Source organism: Dromiciops gliroides, chromosome 1, assembly GCF_019393635.1.
Source record: "Dromiciops gliroides isolate mDroGli1 chromosome 1, mDroGli1.pri, whole genome shotgun sequence".
Classification (NCBI taxonomy): domain Eukaryota; kingdom Metazoa; phylum Chordata; class Mammalia; order Microbiotheria; family Microbiotheriidae; genus Dromiciops; species Dromiciops gliroides.
The window spans coordinates 715,722,893-715,744,476 of NC_057861.1; the positions used below are offsets into that span (position 1 = coordinate 715,722,893).

General features: G+C 42.8%; 1 protein-coding gene across 1 annotated transcript in view; it reads right to left on the minus strand.

Moving 5' to 3' along the window:
• EDEM1 (ER degradation enhancing alpha-mannosidase like protein 1) overlaps positions 1–21,584 on the minus strand; it is a 38,813-nt gene that overhangs the window by 4,770 nt on the left and 12,459 nt on the right. Inside the window, exons 4-11 of the mRNA XM_043967662.1 lie at positions 15,154–15,325; positions 13,237–13,420; positions 12,015–12,189; positions 10,536–10,656; positions 7,567–7,737; positions 4,387–4,460; positions 3,601–3,697; positions 505–708 (exon numbers count right to left, since the gene is read on the minus strand). Coding sequence (XP_043823597.1) covers positions 505–708; positions 3,601–3,697; positions 4,387–4,460; positions 7,567–7,737; positions 10,536–10,656; positions 12,015–12,189; positions 13,237–13,420; positions 15,154–15,325 — 1,198 coding nt within the window. The remainder of the gene's footprint in view (positions 1–504; positions 709–3,600; positions 3,698–4,386; positions 4,461–7,566; positions 7,738–10,535; positions 10,657–12,014; positions 12,190–13,236; positions 13,421–15,153; positions 15,326–21,584) is intronic.

Here is a 21,584-nt window from a genome sequence, read left to right on the forward strand (position 1 = left end):
CAAGCGGTGGGACTGTCTCCTCTAAAGCTCTCTAGACATAACATGATACAAATATACAGGCCCCAAACATCCAATATTGGCATTATTCTGACAAATACTTTTTCCTGTTTGGAAATGTGGAAGAGATGGGACAGAGACATTCAGAACAGAGTGGAATTAAAAGGTTCCATGAAACTCTGGTTTAGGCAGATTTTAGAAGCTGCCTCCACCAAAATAACTAATTCCACTTCGGTCAAATAGTAATGGCAGCCATATTAAAGTTAGCCATGTTTTAAAAGTCTTAATTTTCTGCCTTGCTCCTGTCATAACATGATATTATATTTGGTAAAGCAAGTTTTAAACTGGTTTATCATACCAAATAACCAAACCTTTAAAAACAACCACCTCCAATTTAAAATGCCAATTACTAGTAATTGATTCCCTGTTCCTCTCTCCTCCATTCTCAATAACTGGTCATCACCAGTATTTTTTCCACCTTCCAACCTCACTCTTAAAAATGCTTACATTTAGGCTTGAATTGATGACTTTTAACTCCAAAGGTTTGGGTCTAGGCACATGTTTTTCTTCCTGGTGCTCCCCTCCCATTTCAGAAAGGGATTTTTTCCAGGGAGAGTTCCGAAGCTGTTTGTCCACAGACACAATATGTCCTTCAGTAGTAAACATGTATCTATTTCCAGACTGGTGCACTGGATTCTCTTCATCAAACAACTAGGGAGGGAAAAGAACATGATGCAATCCTCAGGCAGAAAGCCACATCCCCAAAACTGACTTAGGCGCAGGCCTCCTCCCACAGCAATCACCATAAAGAAAGGGGGCTTTTATCACACCACTGAATGTGTCTGCTGTTAATCTATAGCACTGTAGTTTTATAATAGAAAGGGAGGATAATCTCGAGTTGATCACTCACAGGGAGGAGAAGGGGACATGACATGCTGGATGATCACGAGGACTTCACTGAAGATGATCAGCTTGACCAAGGGTGAGAGTCAGAACTCAAAGAATAACAGAATCTTAGTGATGGAAGTGGTCTCAAGTTCAATTCAACTCAACAAACACTTACAGGACCCTGTGAACCAAGCTGTACCAGGTGCTAAGAGATCATGTGATTTGGTTAGTGGAGAAGACAAATTTCTACAACAAAAGCTCGCTAACACTGACTACATCACAGAGGTAGCAAAGTGCCATGTGAAGTTTGAGGAAGGAAAAGATGATGACTGCCAAATTTGGGAAGGAGCAGGAGAAAGATGAATAAAAGGGAAGACCCCCATGACAGATGAATTAATTTTTATACAAAGGATGGGCAGCAAGGGCCTAGAGAACACCATAAGCAAAGACACAGAAGTGAAACCATACCAGGAGGTTATAGCAGTTGTTCAGTCTAAGAGTGTAGAGAATGAAGAAAAGAACAATAAGAAAGAAAGCAGGAAAAGTGAAGCAGCTGCTAAGCCAAAGAGTCTGACATTTATCAGTTGACCATCAGGAGCCAAGGAAGGACTTTGAGCAAAAAAGTACCACGGTCAGATTCACACAAAATGAGGGTAAATCTGACAGCCAAGTGACAAAGAGTTTCACTATGTGAAACGACAGAGCCAGGGCTGTTAATAAGGTGGTTACTGCAACAGTCCAAACAGGTGGTGCCAACAGCCTAGGTTCTGGCAGCAGCAGTGGGAATAGGGAGGAGGGGATGCATGCACACTGTTTCAGAGATGGCATCTACGTGACTAGTAACTGATGACAGAAAAGAGGGGAGCAAAAGGGAAAAGTAAAACACCAAGGTTTGGAACATGAGAGACTGGGCAGTACAGTGACAGAAATCATCGTGAAATAAGGCTTAAGGGGAAAGATAAGTGTGACTGTGGATATGTATATCATCAAAGGTAGGGGTCCAGGGCTCAGGAGATACTTCCAATTTGGAAATCAGATATTAAGGTTAAGTAACCATGGGAGTGCCAAGATTGCCATGGGAAAGGAGGGGAAAGAGGGTACAGGCACACAATTTAGAGCTGGAAGCAATCTTGGAGGTCATATGGTTCAAGTCCCTCAACTCAGACTAGAGGAAATTGAGGCCCAAAGAAAAAAGTGGCCTACCCTGGGTCACACGGGTAGTCACAGCTGCACTCTGACCCTAAATGCAGTGTGGAGGAAGACAAAACATCAGAAAGAGAACTCTTTTCCCAAGAAGCTTAGCAGTAAAGAGGAAGACAGAGAAATTAGATTGTGACAGAAGGGCTAAAAGAAGACTTTTTAGGATTAAAGAAACCTTGGTATGTTTGCAGATATTAGAAGAACCCAACAAAGGACATGTTTTTAAAAGGTACTGAGTTAGAGGATGGGGAATATTGCTGGAAAAAGATTCCAGGAGAGGAAAAAAGGCATGTGTTCAAGGCCTAGATAGGATAGCTTCCAACATGAAAACTGTCGTCATAGACCATACACCTCACCGAATTGATGAGAAACTAGAGGCTCAGAGAGGATAAGCCATTTGTTCAAGATGCTAAAGTTAATTTGTGGTAGAGCCAGAAGCAGCCCCCAGTTTTCCAAGTTCTTGGACCAGTGAATTTAATTCACAGGGTGTGCGTGCGTGCATGAGTGCATGCGTGTGCGTGTGTGTGTGTGTGCGTGCGCGCGCACGTGTGCGCTTTCCTTTTTTAAGCTATCATGGCTATACAGTTAGCATATCCTCAGGCACCTCTATATTAATGCAGTTCTCAAGTGCTTGCACTTAAGATTTGGCCTAAAGACTTATTCCAGGCTACCTCACTTGCTTATATGTAGAGACAAAACACAGGAAGATCAACTGCTATTTAATTCCCCGTACCCTGGTACCATTGTCTCAGTCACTGTTTCTCAAGTAAGGCACTTAACACCATTGTTACGTTGTGAAAAAATTCTTGGTGTGTGCACCCAATCTGGATTTCCTCACTCTATGATATTTGTTTTTCCATTTTATTTTATTAATCATAAAAATATTATTTCCAGTTACATGTAGAGATAGTTTTCAACATTTGCTTTCATAAGATTTTTAGTTCCAAATTTTTCTCCCTCCCTCCCCAAGACAGAATGCCATCTGATAGAGATTATTTATGTACAATCTTTGATATTTTTTTAGTAAGGATGGGAGTAGAAATGATGGAAAGAAAGCAAAAGGGGTGTGTGTGTGTGTGTGTGTGTGTGTGTGTGTGTGTGTGTGTGTGTGTGTGTGTGTGTGTGTGCAAATCCTACCTCTGACTCAACCACGCACTAGCTATGTGACCCTGGACAAGCCTCTTAACCGCTCTGTGCCTCAGTTTCTTCATCTGCAAAACAGGGATAATAGTGATACCTTTTTCCCAAGGTGGTTGTGAGGATAAAATGAGATAATATTTATAAAGTGCTTTGCAAAGCTTAAAGCACTATAGAAATGCTAACTATTATGATGTTGTCATAAGGAGGAGGAAGTGTTATGAGGTAGAAAATAGATCTGGATGAATGGCTGGCTAGAGTGTAGGTCCCCAGCAAGTTGATAGATGGACCAGGAACCAAATAAATGTTATGAACACTGCTCTAAGCTTTATTGAAAATATTATCATAGAGCAAATCACTTTTGAAAGCAATACATACCAGATACAAGTATTTACAGGTCTCACTCAGAAAGAAACTCTCCATCCGGTCCTCTTTTGATTTATCTATGACATGATGTAATGTAGCATAACCACACCTGCAAAAGAATTGTGCTTTAAATCATTCTCTCCACCTAACCAGTCAAATAGACTTCTCGGATATAGTCTTCTAAAAGACTAATAACCAAGCTCCACATAGACAATCACGTGAACTTAAATGCTCTCTACTCTTGTTTTGAAAGGGCAGTAAACATACCAGTGGGCTAATCTAATGCCAATGGAATGTTCTGCAATACAGACAAGATATGGGTTCATTTTTGGCCTCAATTCTGAACTGTAGTAACAAAAGACTTTTACGATTTTTTTTTAAAGTGATCTAGAATTTGACTGAGGAACAGTAATTAGGCTATAACTGATAGCAGGTTATAACTTGCAAAGTAGCTACCAACAGCAAGATGATGTTATTGATTGCAGCCTGAAAGCTTACAAACTAAAACTGGAGACTTAATACCATGGGATCTTAAGAGTTGGCTAGTATCTTCAAGGTCAACAAATTCATGTTAAAGAGAAAAAACTGAAGCCCAGACTTGCCCAAGGTCACAAAACTGGTCAAAAGATTGTGGAGCCTATATTAGAACCCAGGCCTCCTAACACCTGCTCTTTCAAAGACACTGCCTGCCTCCCCTTTTATTTCCAAATGCAATATAAAAATAACATTTCAAAGACCAACTCAAAACAGAGCCAGAAAGTGGCCAACAAAGAGAAAGGAAAGAACTTTAAAACTGACTTGACTTTTGTATACTTTTCCAGGCTCTGAAGAATATCCATTCCTACATGGAGGTAAAAGGGATTCTTGGTTGCCTAAAAAGAACAACAAAAAAAAGGAACGTAATCTAGCAAAAGAAACAGAAAAATCACCTCAAAACATATATCAGAAAGTATTAAGCAGGAATATATGAATGCTGATCAAAGGAAGGTGGGCACAGGGCAAAATTAATGGGTACTTCAAGAATATGAAAGAACTGGGGAAAACTCATTTTTATACGTCACCATAAGTCTGTTTTGTTTAAGCTTTCAATGGTCTCAGACCATCTTGCTCCAGGGATACTGACTTCAGCTCTCGGGAGAGCACAAGGTTGGGGTTGAAGGTAAAAACACAGCAATGCTCGGGGCAGCTAGATGGCGCAGTGGATAGAGCACCGGCCCTGGAGTCAGGAGTACCTGAGTTCAAATCCAGCCTCAGACACTTAACACTTACTAGCTGTGTGACTCTGGGCAAGTCACTTAACCCCAATTGCCTCACTAAAAAAACAAACAAACAAACAAACAAACAAAAAAAAACCACAGCAATGCTCAAACTTCCACTTCTCACCAGCATAGGGCTACCTCAAAAGCTGGGTTTGCATTACCTTAAAGGCCAAACCCAGGAGCTACTTCTCTTTAAATAAATGGGAAAATTAAGAAACTGACAGAATGAACATTTTTTGCTTCCTTCCACCTCTGTCCCAGATACCACACAATCAAGCACTGCTTGGAGGACAGAAGGAACCAAGTTTTCCAAGAAAGCTTAAAACCAGGTTCTGCCAGAACTCGGAACTACCGAATTTTTGGAGTCAGGAGATCTTAGAGGTTACCTTTTCCTCAACATTTCCTCAGTAATTTCCAGAAAAAGCTTTCTGGCTTTCACCAATAAATGACCATATTTATGCCAAGGAACAAGCAGTTATTTTTCTAGTCATTTAAGTTGCAAATCAAAGGTCCTACTGAATTCAGACACATGTGTCTTTTAGTTTCAAATATGGTACCTCTCCTGTCATTAAATCACTCAGATTCAGAAGTTGTGGGTAGAGTTTGAGAGTGTTTTTAAAGTGTCATGGATGTACTGAACAATGATTTAAGTCTGAAAAAGTTAAGAACAGAAGTGAGTAATTGGGTAAAACAAGAAAAAAGAGTATGGAAAGAAAAGATCTAAAAGCTCTAAGACAATAAAAATGACACAAAAGAGGAAAAAACAAACCAATGCCAAGACCACCATTTAAAAATTTATACCTTCACTTTTTATTGATTACAAATGTTATTAAAAAAAAAAAACTTCAAAAAATTAAGGGAATGGTGTGGTCATCTTTAAAAATTAAGACTGCTATTCTTTCTGTTAATAAGTTGATAGCCCAAACCACTACACCAAACACTCCCCTCTCCTCTTCTTTAGTTTCTCTTCCTCTTTCTTCCACCAGGGAGAAATAGCAAGGATTCCCCAGATGTTAGTGGCTGGGCCTGAACCAACCAGAGGCTCCCTTTCTCCACGGTTTAGGTAGTGAGCTTTTAGAATGTGTGTCTCTTCAAGAAGATACATACAAATGGAATCCACTGGATTAAAACTGTAGCAGAGGTGACATTTCATAATTAAGACTTCACTCTCAGTGACAATGTAATAACTTCAAAATCAACACTGTATCTATCTTTGCATAAGGTTCCCTAGTGTACTTCTGAAGAGTTATATGAGAGGATTTATAGAAAGAGGCACACTAATGGCATTCTGAATTAGTAAAACCATTTTGGAAAGTAATTTGAAATTATGCAAAGTGATTGAAATGCCTATGCCCTTTGATGCAAAGATTCTACTTTTAGGTATATTTCCCAAAGAGGTCATTAATAAAAAAACAAAGCACCCACAAACAACAAAATGTTTACAGCAGAATTTTTTGTGGTAGCAAAGAATTAGAAACGAAGCAGATGCCCACTAACTGGGGATGTACTAGAATACTGCTGTGCTGTAAGACATGACAAATGTGATAAATACAGAAGCAAGGAAAGACTTCCATGAATTGATGATGGGTAAAGTAAACAGAACCAAGAAAACAATGTACACAATGACTTCGACAATGCAAACTGGAAAGAACAATCATAAAACAATGTGAAATGAATGTTAGACAATTACAAAGACTAAGCATAGCACCCAAAGAGAAATGAAAAGCTATCTCCCCTCATTACTTTGTACATTACTTTGCACAGGTGTGGAACATTGCACGTGTTCATATTTTTTAAATGTACTGATTTTTCTTGTTCATTCTTTTTTCTCTTTTCCTTTAAAAAAATGTTATATAAGAATGTTCTCTGAAAGAGGGAAAAGAGATTTAATGGGGAAATTTAGATGATGTTAAAAATTAAAAATTTCAGTAACTTTTAATAAAAGAAAAAAAAGATTTAAATGAAAATATTAAACAGGAATCCTCTAGAATTTCTTTACAATCAAGAACCCAAGAAAGCTAAAATTAATTTTCTCTGTCTGAATACCTGTCTCATGGTGGAACACAATAATGTGGTTGTTTTATTCTGCTTATATAAATATCTATTTATATTTGTGGCCCATATGCATGTATAAACACACATACATGTAAATACATGACAGGTCTGTAGTTCTGTGAGAGGAACTCTTTCCATCTACCCAGTTAAGCCCCAGAAAGTTACATAAGACAAATAAAGGTTAATTTGCCCAGGGTCAAAAAGTCTATTTCAGGGGCTAGATTTGAACCTAGGTCTTTCTGATTCCAGGCCCAACACTCTATCTGCTACAATACACTGTTTTCATTCTCTCTATGTATATATGTATGTATGTGTGTGTGTGTATATATATGTCTACACACACATATAATCATATATTATAAAAAAGTATATAGAATTATAATGTATAACGTATTCTTTATACATGTATCACACCACAAATATTTACTATACATTTATTTACACACACATTATGTAACCCTGGACTTACTGCAAGTCACTTAACCTGTAACTAAAGAGGATAATATACAGACAGAGCACCTGTAGACCTGCATTCATCAAGGGAGTTTCCTAAACCAACAACCCCAGGCTAGACCATACATATTTAGTCAATATTTTTTACATGACAGGTAAGTGTGAAAACATACACATGTATTTTTTCCTACTCTCAACTGAACTTCCATACCTGGTAAAGGAGATAGGTGGATTCCACCAGCTCTGGCCTCAGAGGATAGAAGAGGACATCAGGGGCCTGTAGTTGCCAGTTGTATCGCTCTGGGAGAGCACCATATCGCTTCCAGATGGCGTAATAAAAGGCATGAAGGCAGATGGCATCTTCCACATCCCCTATTAACACCTAGGGAAAAGAATGAAACATAATCAGATGGTCACTTTCCCAAGGAGAAAGCTTTTCAACCCAATTCAAAAGGCATGGTCTTCTACCTGGTAAACTCTGCTGTAGCTTATCTACAGACATGGCTGGGAACACACTGCCAATGAGGAAGCTCAGCTGGACCTCTGAGCAAACAGAATTACTTGGCCTATACATCCTCATTTTGTTAGCATTTCAAATAGAGGGACCAGGAAGTTTTCAGAGGTCCAACCTGTGGAGTACATTTTTGTGCCTGTCTGAAGGTGAGAGCGCCAGCCGTTGAGGGGAGGGGTCATTTCAAACAATGCTAAAGCAGTCACACTGTGATGCTGGCTCTTCTGGACTGAGGAGGAGCTATGAAGCTGTCTGGCTTCTGTGCCCAGTTCCTCCCGGATGGCAGCTTAACCACAGCTGATTCTGAGCCTGTCTACACAAAGCTGTCTCCTGAGCCTCCCTGGAAGCTCAGATTGGAGCATTTCAGCTGCAACGAGCTTCCAAAGGGAGCGTGGGAGAGAGTCAGACGCTTCACCGTGTGCTTTCAGGACAAATAGCAGCAGCACATCACCGCCAAAGTCTTGCCTTTCAGAAGTAGCAACCGAAGATTTCATCAAGGACCCATATGAATAGACAAGGAAGAGGGTTGGCCATGAAGTGCAAGTGAGGGATGACTGACTCGTGACCCAAATACTGAACTGGACAATAGGAAAGAAACCCAAGAAAGGGTCCTGGCAAACTGAACGAATCCTCCATAGAGGGCAGAAAAATAAGGACAAGAATTGCTTAGGATGATAACCCAAGGGGTCCGGGGTCAAGATCAGTTCTGGAAAAGGGCACACCCCCACCTAGATCTTTTATTGCTATTAACTAGACTTGTGATTTCATCTATATGCAGAGCTCACAGTGAGAAACTCCCTCCACCAGTCAATGCAGATCTGCACCATCTCTGAAACGTGGGGCTTAGAGAGTCTTCTGGAGTCTCTGGAGAGGTTCAGTGACTTGTCCCAAGTGACAGTGACAGCCTGTGGCAGAGTGGGCCTCAACCCCAAGTCTGACTCTTACTGCAGCTCTCAATCCACTATGCTACAGATGAGATTGTAGGGACAATTCCTGCCTTGGATAGGCGGGCCACTGAAAATCAAGGCTATAAAGTAAAACCTACTTTAAAAGGAACTCACTGTTTTCAAGTAGAACAGGAACAAATATATGCCTGGCACACAGCAAGTGCTTACTAAATGCTTGTTTAATTGATTAACAGGTACTACTAGAGTCACAGAATCTCAAGCTTTGAAAGGAATCACAGATGCCAAACGGTCCACCCTACTGTTCAATGGGGGCTTCTGGGGCTGCCCTGCCAGGGAGCCTTCTCATCTTGGCTGACCACTCCCAACCACACTGCCAGGGCACCTAAAGCACTTCAATGTATCTGTGCTGAAATCTTCCTCCCTGTATCGTTCACCCATCACGCCTAAGCGTTCTGCCTGCAAGCCAAAGTACTCTGAATACCTGAAGAGTGACCAAGCCCTTGGGAAGCGACCATCCAGAGGTGAACACTCAAAACTCTGTCTTCCAAGGAGATGCTATTCAAGCAGGCACAATCTCTCAGAATTTACACACTTGTGACAATATGACCAAAGACCTGGTCAATGTGATTATCCAGATCTCATTACCTCGTCTACTCTGGAAATTCTCCTGCCTCCTCTCAGCCCCAAAACACAGTGAGAGGGGCCTGGAAAAGCAGACGAAATAAACTTCAAACGACAACCCATTTGGTCTCATCCAAGACAGAACAGCTGGACCCAGCTCTAGTTCTTTAACTGTCTACTTTGTGATTTCCCAATAGTAACCACAGCTCCTGTGTCCCAGTCCAGCTGCCAGAACTACAGAGATGGGAGGAAGGATTCATGAGGACAGCATCAGAGCCAACCATGGAGTATACACAATTGACTTCAGAGACAAATAGAAACTTGGATGGTATCTATCCTTTTTCTCCTGGTGCAACTAAAGACCTGGCTACATTTGAGAGAAAGCAACTCATAAAATACAATTTTGAGCTCCCCCCACCCCAAGTTGCATCTGCAAAATGTTAGCTTCCAAACCCTTAGTCATTGTAAGGGCATTGCCCCAAGCAAACTGAGGCCAGAGAAGGACCTTAGTTTAGAAAGGCCAAGGTCATGCGCTGAATCCCAAGCCACCACCAGTCATCTTGACTTATGTCTTGCCCCTGGACTTCAATTGACTCTGGAGAGAAAGAGGCTGATGACTGTGTAGTTCTGCCTCACTTACTTCTAACTCACTTGCAAGTCAAGACATCCATCCCCCTTGTTATATCACTGATCATCTTGGAGAATGAAGGACAAAAAACGACAGCTTCCAAACCAATCTGTGTTTGTTATTCCAGTCCTGACTCATTCTTAGGCACACACTATTGGCTGTCCCTGGGGCAGCTAGGTGGCACAGTGGATAAAGCACCGGCCCTGGATTCAGAAGGACCTGAGTTCCAATGTGGCCTCAGACACTTGACACTTACTAGCTGTGTGACCCTGGGCAAGTCACTTAACCCTCATTCACACACACACACACACACACACACAAGGTTGTTCCTCTCCCCCGAAAAAAAAAACAAAAACAAAAAAACCCTAAACAGGACCCAACCAGCTCTCAAAGATCATTTTCCTGCTGGGGACATCAGTCCAAGAAAGAAGGACCAAACTAAAATAAGGAGGATTCACAACTCTAGAAGGTGGAATTACCTTCTTCTCTTGGAGAACTTATCAGAAACGTACCTGCAATCCAGGGAAAAAAGCCTGCAAAGAATCAATCCAGGTATTCATCAGTTGCCCGCTGAACATGTTCACATTCACATACAGTGGAGGGTCTCCTTCGCCTTCATTACAAGCTTCCCGGCTACAAAATTAAACAAAGCAGAAAGGGCTTTGATAGGCCACACCATTTCTGAAGGGGAGAAAATGTTTCACAGTTCATTTGCCTACTATCTTCCTTTCAAAACACACCCTTTTGAAGGTGACTTTCATGCCTGGCTAGAGAAGGGATCCGGTAGAAGGCAAATCCAAAGCGGACTTTGCCCAAGGAGGGCTGGTTATTGAGCTCACGTGAGGGAGGTTCTCTTCTCAGGAGGGCTGGGGTTCTAGCTCTGGGCCTGCCGGTAAGTAGGGGGATGATCTGGACCCAGTCGTGGTTTCTCTGAATCTCAAGTTCCTCAACTCTCTCAAAATTCTGGAGCTTAAAGAGGACCTAAGGCAGGTACCTAATAAACACACACCAAAGTAGATGTGGTCATCCAGGCCCAATGGCACGGACCCAGAGAATATGCACTGGGAGCAGTGGGGTACACTAGACTGGAAGTCAGAAAACCTGGGCTGTGGTTCGGCTTCCTGGACAAATTAACTCTGTGACCTTGAGAAAGTCATTGCAATTCTTTAAACTTCATCTATAAAAAAGGGATCAGTGAACTCTATCATCACTAAGATTCCTTCCAACTCTGAAATGCTATGGTTCTATGATTGCATAGGCCAAGCTCAAGTTTATTTCCACTTTTTCCCTCCCACAAACACAAACTGCCGGTCCTAGTCTGCTATGGTATCATATCCTACCCACAAATAGAGTAACTTAATGGGGAACTCCTACAATGCCAAAGATAAATGCATCACGGGCCCAAGAAAACCTTGAGCACCACACAGCAGACTGTGGTGATGTATGCAGGCTAAGGAGAAGGACTCCAGGAAGAAAGCCAGGACAGCATGAAGAGGGAAAGGAAAGGGAATAAGCAGTTATATAGCACCTACCATGTGCCAGGAACCGTGCTAAGCACTTTACAAATATTCTAACTCAGTGACGGCCTCCACAGCAATCATCTCCTGACCTGTTATAGCGAGATAACAGGGGATAACGGGGTAGCACAGAGAAAGGAAATGTGATAGGTCACCCAGATGACTAATGAGGATTACCTGGCCTGATCTTCAGCAGCACAAAAGGAAAAAGACTAAAAGGGCTGTCAGGTGTAGAAATGGAAGGAGTGTGGGGAAAGGGAGACAGAAAGGGAAGGGGAAAGTCAAAGGGAAAAGGGAAGGGGAAGAAGATAAGCAGGCTGAAAATGAGTGGACAAGAAGAAAGAGAAATGAAGGGCAAGGGGGTGGGGAAGGGAAGGGAAGAAGGCAAACAGCTTAAGATCTGCAAGGCAATTTCAGAACACTTCTCCTTTGTTTTTACAAGGACCAAAAGAACTGGGCATTAGATACACATACCCTCTTCTTAAGTAGCTCTGAATACTCCGATAGGCAGCAGTAAACATCTCCAGGTCATCGTCTTCTCCAAATAGAATGTAAGATTTCAAGAGGTATTCATAGAAGGAATCCAACCCAGCGCCAAGGCCACTCTGCTTTCCAACCCAGTGGCCCGTTTGGATGTTCACAACATTCCCTGAGAAAATAGACAACACAGAGCATTTCAAGATTCCCTTATCCAGCTCTTCCACCTCACCCCCACACACCATCATCTGACCCATCAGGGTAACCCCAATTTGTAGAGAGAAAGGAGAAAACCTTGGTTGTTAAAGTTTAATTCAGCATGTCACAGGGCAATGAACAGTCCATGTGGGTAAGAGGACAGGTTTAAACTCTAGCTGTGCTATCTATGTGACTCTGGGCAAGTCCCAACTTTTCTGGACGTCAATTTCTTCATCTATAAAATGAAAGAGCCTGATATCTGAGGTCCATTCCAATTTTAAACCTAGATCCTAAGTCTCCTATGAGTTATAGCCCCAATTCTTAACTTTTGTGTACCACATCATCTGTTACATTAGGCTATGCCGATACAGATGACAGAACCACAACTGCTGGAAAGGGACTGTTATGAAGCACAAGAGGGGACGGATTTTTTTTTTTAACTATCTTTCAAGAACTAGCTATGGTTTACAAGTATCCAGGTCCAGGATGGCAAAAACTACATACTTGAGAAATATTTTATAATACAAAGCATAACATTAGAAACGAAACACATATCAAAACTCCGTCTTGACCTCTTAGACCAATCATCCCCCCCCCCCCACACACACACACACCCCTTCAGATCTAATTCAGTCAAGTCCTTAAGGTCTGGCTTTTTCCCCAGAGGAAGACAACCCCTACCACCACCAGTGGGTGTTTAAAACCTCATTTTGGACATGCAGAAAATTCCCTCTGAGGTACTTCTTTTTATAGTGTTCTCCTTTATGAGTCATTATGTTTTATTTTTTAAAAGGAACATGCTCAGAGAGACTCAGTTCAGAAGAGAGCCCTGCCAGATCCCTCAGCCACGCTCAAAGGCAAAAGTTGCAGGCAAAGGAACCAGAGTGGAATCGAAAAGACTCCTTAGTCTTGGGATCCAGTGGTCTGAGGAGGAGGTGCATAGAGAAAAGAGAAGTGAGAGGCAGGCTTGGAGAATACGGAAACCCAAGGCAGAAGAGGGAAGGAAGAACAGGGGCCACACCTAAGAGCCCAGTGTCGTTGCTGCGCAGATTCCAAAGGGCCTTCACGGCTCGCCTGGCCACCCACTCGAACGTCGAGTCCCCTAGCAGCCGGCTCAGAATCCCAAACTCCACCAGCAAGGAGCCGGCTCCAGCCGTGCAAGTCTCATTATTGCCATCGGGGGGGACGCCGCTCCTGAGATTTACCTGGAGAAAGAACAGCACAGGGGCTGGGGGGGCAAGTCCACATCACAAGACTGTGAAGAGTGTGACAGAAAATTACTAGAAGTCCCTGACCCCTGATCCTGCTGAGCTACGTGTCTCTGGTATTCACCTGCAGGGCCTCTGTATACCAAGCTATTCACAGTAAGATCAGTACCCACACTGCGATATTAAATTATTGTGGGACTGTGGGTCCCTGGCACCCACCTGCATCCTCTACCTGGTTCTTGTAAACCGATCTTACTTTGCATAAAGGAATATTCTTGGTGTGTTTGTGCCCAGTCCTGGAGAGGGGCTCAGCTATTCTTAGCCCTACTGGAAAGCACCCGTTTTGCAGGTGGTTCAGCCACTTCTACCCAGAACAGGAGCCCTAGAGATCATGAGCTTCCCCACAGAAAGGAATCGCTTGGTGCCATACGTGACCGTACCCCTCTCCCTATATAATATTGCAACTTTGGCTGTTTCTTTCCTTAAGGTTGCTAGTGGCACCCAGACTCTAGTACTTCTTTCCCCTGCAACCTCACCCCACTAATAAATGACTTGCTTAAGCATCGGCCTAGCATGTCGTTTTCATTTCACTGGAATCCCAAACCCCTCCAGACTTTTCCCAGAACACTTGCCTACAACCCTGGGTCAAAGGAGTATGACTATCACTTAGGAGTGTGCACAGAGCAAAATCAACATTTATGTGACCCAGGGAGAAGTCCAAAAAAGGAAATTAATGAGAACTCTAGACCTCTATGTCAATGACGAGAGGGGTTAGGGGAATCATCACAGTGCCACTTGCTAAACTGCATCACTGCAGACCTGATGCATTTCCATATTTACAGTGACTCTGCGCCCAGGGGCCCAGGACAAAGAGGGCTCTTAAAACCAAACCACAAAGAATTTATAGGGTGTTACTGTAGAGCTTTAAACGTGCTACTTTATTTCATCATCAGCCCGGCTCCAGGCTTCTAAGTTCCAGGGTCCAGGCTCCATCAGTTCTCTCCATCACCCAAGGTTCTGACTCATCTCCCAGAGGAAGCCACTAGAGCTGTGATGCTGCAAGGATGGTTCTCATGTTTAAATCAACAGTGGGGCAGTGGAACTGCCGGACTGTGGAAGCCACATTTGAAAGAAACTACCCAGAAGGCCTTAGTTCCATATCTGTAAAAGGAGGAAGTTGGGCCGGATGGCCTCTAACTTCCAGTTTTAAATCTATGATCTTTTGAATTCACTTAGCAACCTTTACCTCGAGCCTAGTGTATGCAGGAATATGCTAGGAGGGTCTAGAACAAGAGACTGAAATCAAGATCCCTGCTCCAGGAGACCTATTATTTAATGAAAGACACACAGTCATGTGAAATGACTAAAGGCCATCCCCAGGACAACACAAGTAAACTTAAAACTGTAGCATTTGGAGGGCAGCTAGGTGGTGCAGCGGATAAAGCACTGGCCCTGGATTCAGGAGGACCTGAGTTCAAATCCGGCCTCAGACACTTGACACTTACTAGCTGTGTGACCCTGGGCAAGTCACTTAACCCTCACTGCCTGGCAAAAAAACAAACAACAACAACAAAAAAAAAAACTGTAGCATTTAGAGGAAAAATCTCCCAAATATATTACCCCCAACTGTGTCCCATCCCCAACCCCCCAAAAAAGAAGTTTCCAAAAACCAGAAAGAAGGCTTCATTACATGGAAAGTCTGAAGGCCCAACACAAAAGGGCTCACTCACCCGAGGGTAGGGAATTCCAGTTTTTGTATTCTCAAAGGCAGGAAGCAATCTCAATGCCAGATCCCGAGCCATATGCAACAATTCATTATCATAATCCTTAATTGTCATGTCACCAAAGGGCTGTTTGGAGTCAGTTATTATTCTATGGGCAGAAAGGAGACTTCCAAGGACCCTATTGTGAATAAGGAAAAAACAAAAGATACTCTAATGTTACATATGTGAATACACTTACAACCCAAAGGAACTAGGCCTCAGTTTCATTATCTGTAAAATAAAATGGTTAGACTGGATTATGTCTACACTCCCCGGGTACAATCTGATCGACTCAGAATGGCAGAAGGCTGTATATTTTTAGAGAACAGGCAGAGTATGAGCTGTAGTCAGAGGAATGTGTTCGGCCACCACCTCTGGGCATCCATTTCAGCCCCAAGGAGACACAACGCATTCTTGCTGATCTGTGTCACTCAAGTGGAGAACTGCTTCATGGGTAGATCACTTCAAAGGACACAAGGGGGCCTTGATAATCCTGATCATTTACACAAGTGACCCACCTCATGGGTTCCAATTATTCCCAGGGCCAATCAACAAGCACGTGAGTGAATACTATCTTCCACACACTGTGCTAGGTACCAGAATTACAAATATAAAGAATGAAACAATCCCTGCTCACAAGAAGCTTACAATCTAACGGCGGAGACGACAAACACATACATAAATATATACAGAATAAATAGAAATACAAGTAAACACAAAGTGGTTAGTTAAATGGGGGAGGGGGTATCGAGAAAGGCTTCACATAGAAGGTTGTGCTTGAGCTGTGAAGGATGAGAGCAATTCTATGGGGCTTAAGTGAAGGGAGTCCAGTCATGGAAGACAGTCAGTGCAGGGCTGGGAGGTGAAATACTGTATATGAGGAACCAAGAGGTCAGTTTGGCTGGAGTTGGGGAAAGGAAATAATATCTAATGAAGCTAGAAACACGGACTAGGGTCAGGCTGTGAAGGGCTTTAAGAGCCAAAAAGAATTTATATTTATCCTAAGGGTAAAAGGGAGCCACTAGAGGAGAGAAGAGAGGAGCAGCATGGCCAGATTTGGGCAGTGGTATGAAAGAGAGGTGGGCAGAAGCAGGGAGGGACTTGAGGCAAGAAAAGCAATCAGAACACTATTGCCATGATCTAGATGAGCCATGATGAGGGCCCAAACAAAGGTGGCCACTGTGTGACTAAAGAGAAGGGATCCAAGAGGAGAGGCTTATAAAGGCAGGAAGGGCAAGATCTATGGAAAAGTGAAAAGTCAAGGATAATGCTGAGGTTACAAAACTATAAGACTAGAAGGAGGATGGTGTTCTTGACAGAAATAAGGAAATTTGGAAAATGAGATGGTTTAGGAGGAAAGTTAATGAGTTTAGTTTTGAACATGGCAAGTTTAAGATGTCTTTGGATAGCCTGCTTGAAGTATCCAGCTGGGAATTAGTGATGAAGGCCTGAAGCTCAGGGCAGAGACTGAGACTGGATCTATTTATCTGTGAGAGTCCTCTACATAGAGAAGATAGTCAAACTCAAGAGAGCTGATCATGCTAAGATGTGAGAAAGTATGGTGGGCCAAGGGTGGGAGAAGAGAGGAAGGTTTCAGACAGACCTTGGGATACACAAGGAAGGCCAAGATATGGAAGAAAACCCAGTAAGAGACTAAGAAGAAAAAGTCACACGTGTGAAAAAAATATAAATAATGGATTTCTTGGGGGGACCCAGATCAGTCCCTCAGTCCTCCCCCCACCCCCAACTCCCACTCCAGAAAATTCAGATCTTGCCTGGGACAAACCTAAGGGAACAAAAGAAATGGAGACAGACTCTTTCTAGCTCAGTGAAGGACCACATCTAGATAACGGACTTTGCTATAGGCATCTTGAAGGAGGGTCTTCTCCCTCACGTTATCTGTAAAGTTCATTTTAATTTAAACCACCCTCAAGTCATGTCAACCAATGGAACTGAATGATGCTAACCAATTAGCTTTGATCTATGTATAATGACCCACCTCTATCAAAAGAGCATAAATATTGGAAAAGACAAGCTTGCTCTCTCTTGACTGGCACTTGACTCTCGATCTTTGCTCTTGCCTCTCCCTCAGCATAGATTTTATAGGTCTTCTGAACTTTCCTTGAAACCACATGCTGTCAGGGGCAGCTAGGTGGCACAGTGGATAAAACACTGGCCCTTGATTCAGGAGGACCTGAGTTCAAATCCAACCTCAGACACTTGACACTTACTAGCTGTGTTACCCTGGACAAGTCACTTAACCCTCATTGCCCTGGAAAAAAACCCAAACAAACAAAAAAACCCGCATGCTGTCTCTCCAAGAGACAGCATGGGTCTTCTGGGAATTTTCTCCTACTCCTGGCTAACTGTCATATGGTCAATTCTTTACTGGTATATATAATATTAATTAATAATAAATGCTTACTGCCAAAACTGGTGCAATAGCAATTAATTAAAAACACATAGTAGTCACTTAATCTTATAGAAACACACATGGGTAGGAAAAGAACCCAAAGTGAAGAGTGTGATGAAATTCTAAAGAAGGTGGTATTGAGAAGAGGGTTATCAACACTGTCAAATGTAGCCCATAGGTCAAGCAGAATGAGGCCTTAGAAAAAGTCATCAGCTGGAAATTAACACATCGTAGAAAACAGAAAAAGTAATTTCAGTTGAGTTTTGAAATTGGAAGCCAGGTTACAAAAGGCTGTTGAGGAATGAATAAGAGAAGCTAAGACCATGAATGTAGATAGCATTTTTCCTAGGAGTTTGGTCAGGAAAGGGAGGAAAGATATGAAATAATAACTTAAGGGTTTAACAGAGACTAGGGAAGGTTTTTCAAGGTGGGGGAAGACTTGGGCAGGTTTGAAGGTCAAAGGTAAGAAGAGGTGTTGAGGATAAGATTCGAGAAAGGGGATGATTAACTCACAGGTGGGGAGAGGAGTGGAGAAAAGGTCAAAGTGGACATCATAAGAAGCAAAAAAAAGCTTGGAATAGCTAGAAGGAAGCAAGATAAGAAATCAATGAGGGAAGAATAAAAGGATTGCCTTGCTGCAGAGAAAGCCCAGATAAAGCTGGGTAACATCAATGAATAATGCACCCAAGTCAACATAGATGTGGGATTTGCCCTCTAGCACATTAAGAGTAGGAGTAGAGGAGGTAGATAGTGGGAGTCATCCCAGGCTGGGATGTGGCCAGGGATAAGCAGCAGCAGGACAAGGGGTCAAGAAGACAAGGGGCAAGGAGATGAGGGAGTTGATAACAGTATGGAACTGAAAAGGTTAACTATAGGATTCAGACCGGGGAGGGGAGGAATAAGGAAAGTGAAGCCAGTGCAGGGCAGGGGCCTGATGAAACACCAGGGAGAAGTGAGGCTTGGAGTCATTTAAGAGTGTGAGGCATGCAGGCGGAGCCAAGATGTCAGAGGAAAGGGAGTGAGCTCCCGAACTCATGACAGGATCGCTCCAAAAAACATCCAAATAACGCCATAGGAAAATGCCTGGAGCAGCAAAACTCACAGAAGAATGTGCTGAAATCCTCTTCTAACCAAGAACAGTTTGGAAGGTCAGAAGGAGGGAGCTGCTGTGCTGATACAGGAGTCAGGCCCAACCCCACAGTCACCCTGACACAGATCCAGTCCCAGGAAGGCCTCACCAGAGAAGCAGACCCCCAGAGCCTCTGAATCAGCTGAAGCGCCAGTGTTGTCTGGAACTAAGCTCACAGTCTGGTGAGTGGGCTAAGCCCTGGGCAGGGGAGAGACTACAGGGGTCTATGCTGGTGCTAAGACAGAACTTGGATTCTACACCCCTACCGAGAACCAGGTGGTAGGCTTGAGTAGCAGTGGCCCAGGTGGAGGAGGGGCACAGGCTCGTCAGAGCTGACAACCACAACACACAAAGCTGGTTGATTAGCAAGTTGGTCTGGAGTCATCTAAGGACCAGGGAACAGGCCGAGCAAGGGAAGAACCTGATTCTCCTTAAATCATACCACCTGGGACTTCTTAAGCTTGGGATACTGCAGCCTGGAAACAGTGCCCCACTTTAAGGAGCTAAAAGTCTAGTAAAAGAAAGGCAAGATGAGCCGACAGAGAAAGGTTAGGACCATAGAAAGTTTCTTCAGTAACAAGGAAGACCAAGGGGCACCCTCAGAGGAAGATGTCAATATCAGGGCCCCTATATCTAAAGCTTCCAAGAAAAATAAGAATTGGTCTCAGGCCATAGAGGTGCTCAAAAAAGACTTTGAAGATAAATTTAGAGAGGTAGAGGAAAAAATGGAAAGAGAAATGAGGGTGATGCAGGAAAGACATGAGAAAAAAGTCAACAGCTTGAAAAGTCAAATTGGCCAAATGGAAAAGGAGGTACAAAAGCTCTCTGATGAAAATAATTGCCTAAGAATTAGGATTGAACAAATGGAAGACAGTGACTTTATGAGAAACCAAGACACAATAAAGCCAATCCAAATGAATAAAAAAATAGAGGGCAATGTGAAATATCTTCTGGGGAAAACTACCAACCTGGAAAATAGGTCCAGGAGAGATAATTTGAAAATTATTGGTCTACCTGAAAACCATGATCAAGGAAAGAGCTTAGACACCATCTTCCAAGATATTCTCAGGGAAAATTGCCCTGAAATTTCTAGAAGAAGCTAAAAGAGAAATTGAAAGAATCCACCGATCACCTTCAGAAAGGGATCCCAAAAGGAAAACTCCTAGGAATATTATAGCCAAATTCCAGAGCTCTCAGGTCAAGGAGAAAATATTGCAAGCTGCCAAAAAGAAAGAATTCAAATACTGTGGAGCCCCAGTCAGGATAGCACAAGATCTAGCAGCTTCTACATTAAAGGACCAGAAGGCATGAAATATGATATTCCAAAGGGCAAAGGAAATGGGATTACAACCAAGAATCACCTACCCAGCAAAACTCAGAATTATCTTCCAGCGGAAAAAATGGGACTTTAATGAAAAAGAAGACTTTCAGATATTTGTAATGAAAAGACCTGAACTGAATGGCAAATCTGACTTTCAAATACAAGACCCTAGAGAACCATAAAAAAAATTGGAGCTGGGGGACATACTCGGGGTCGTATAGTGGGTGACTGTCTTGTGTCTGAGGCCGGGTCTTGGCTGGGATCCCCCTGGGTCCAGGGGTTATGATTTGTCCACTGTGTCACTTAGCTAGATGATAACATCTTTAGGGTTAAATTGAGGGGTGAAGGGAATTCACTGGGGGAGGGGGAAGGGCAGAAGTGAAATCCTACATGAAAGTAACAGGAAAAGGCTTATGGAGTTGGGGAAGAGATGGGAGAGGAGCAGGGCAGTAAATGAATTTTACACTCATCAGAAAAGGCTCAAAGACTTGAGGGAGGGAGGGAGAAAAATTTGGAACTCTAAATCTTATGAAAATGAATGTTGAAAACTACCCTTACGTGTAAATGGAAAATAAAATAAATGTTTGTTGCTGAAAAATAAAATAAAATTTTTTTTAAAAAGAGTGTGAGGCATAAGGAAGAGAAAACAATGGCTAGAGTCAGACTTGATAAAGGAAGGGAAGGACATTTCTGGGCAAGGCTGAGGTCCAAGCTAGGACCTTCCACAGGGTGGCTGAAGTGAAGCGATATGGGGTTAAGGTCATGGGGAAGGACCAAGAGATTAAGAAAATCTGAAGAATTAGGAGACTGAGTGAGTCTGAGGGAGCATCAACATGAATGCCAAAGTTTCCCAATAAATGGGAAGAAACAGTAGAGGATGCTATTCAATCTACTTTATTAAAACACTCCTAGGGTAAGCAATAAAATGTATCTGCCTTGAAGTGCTAAAATATTTCCTCAAAAATTAAAGTCCTGGGGCAGCTAGGTGGCACAGTGGATAGAGCACCGGCCCTGGAATCAGGAGGACCTGAGTTCAAATCTGGCCTCAAACACTTAATACTTACTAGCTGTGTGACCCTGGACAAGTCACTTAACCCCAATTGCCTCATTTAAAAAAAATAATAAAGTTCTACTCTTGGGGAAGATTTAGACATGCAAGAAAAGCAGAACTACGTGGTCAACTAAATAGGGAGCCTGGTTCAGCAGATAAGCAGTTGGAGTCCTCTTTATCCCTAAAAAGGGAGGGGACAAAGAAAAAGCGGCTTCGGAGGAGACAGGTGTTTTCTAAATTAACTGGCACACATCCGGTATCTCAGAATGGGTCTTCTCATGACAAAAATGGAAAGGGTGCTTTCATTTAAAAAATAACACCTTGGCAAGTAGCACTACCTAGAAGGGAAAGCAAGTACCATCTTCAGTATCCCTTAAAGATAGAGGAGGCAATGCACAGTCAGGCAGAGAAGCTCCCCTGCTCTCAGGCTCCATGGGTAAGTCTGAGCTCTGAAGTAACAAACAGATGGGCCACTTCACTTCTG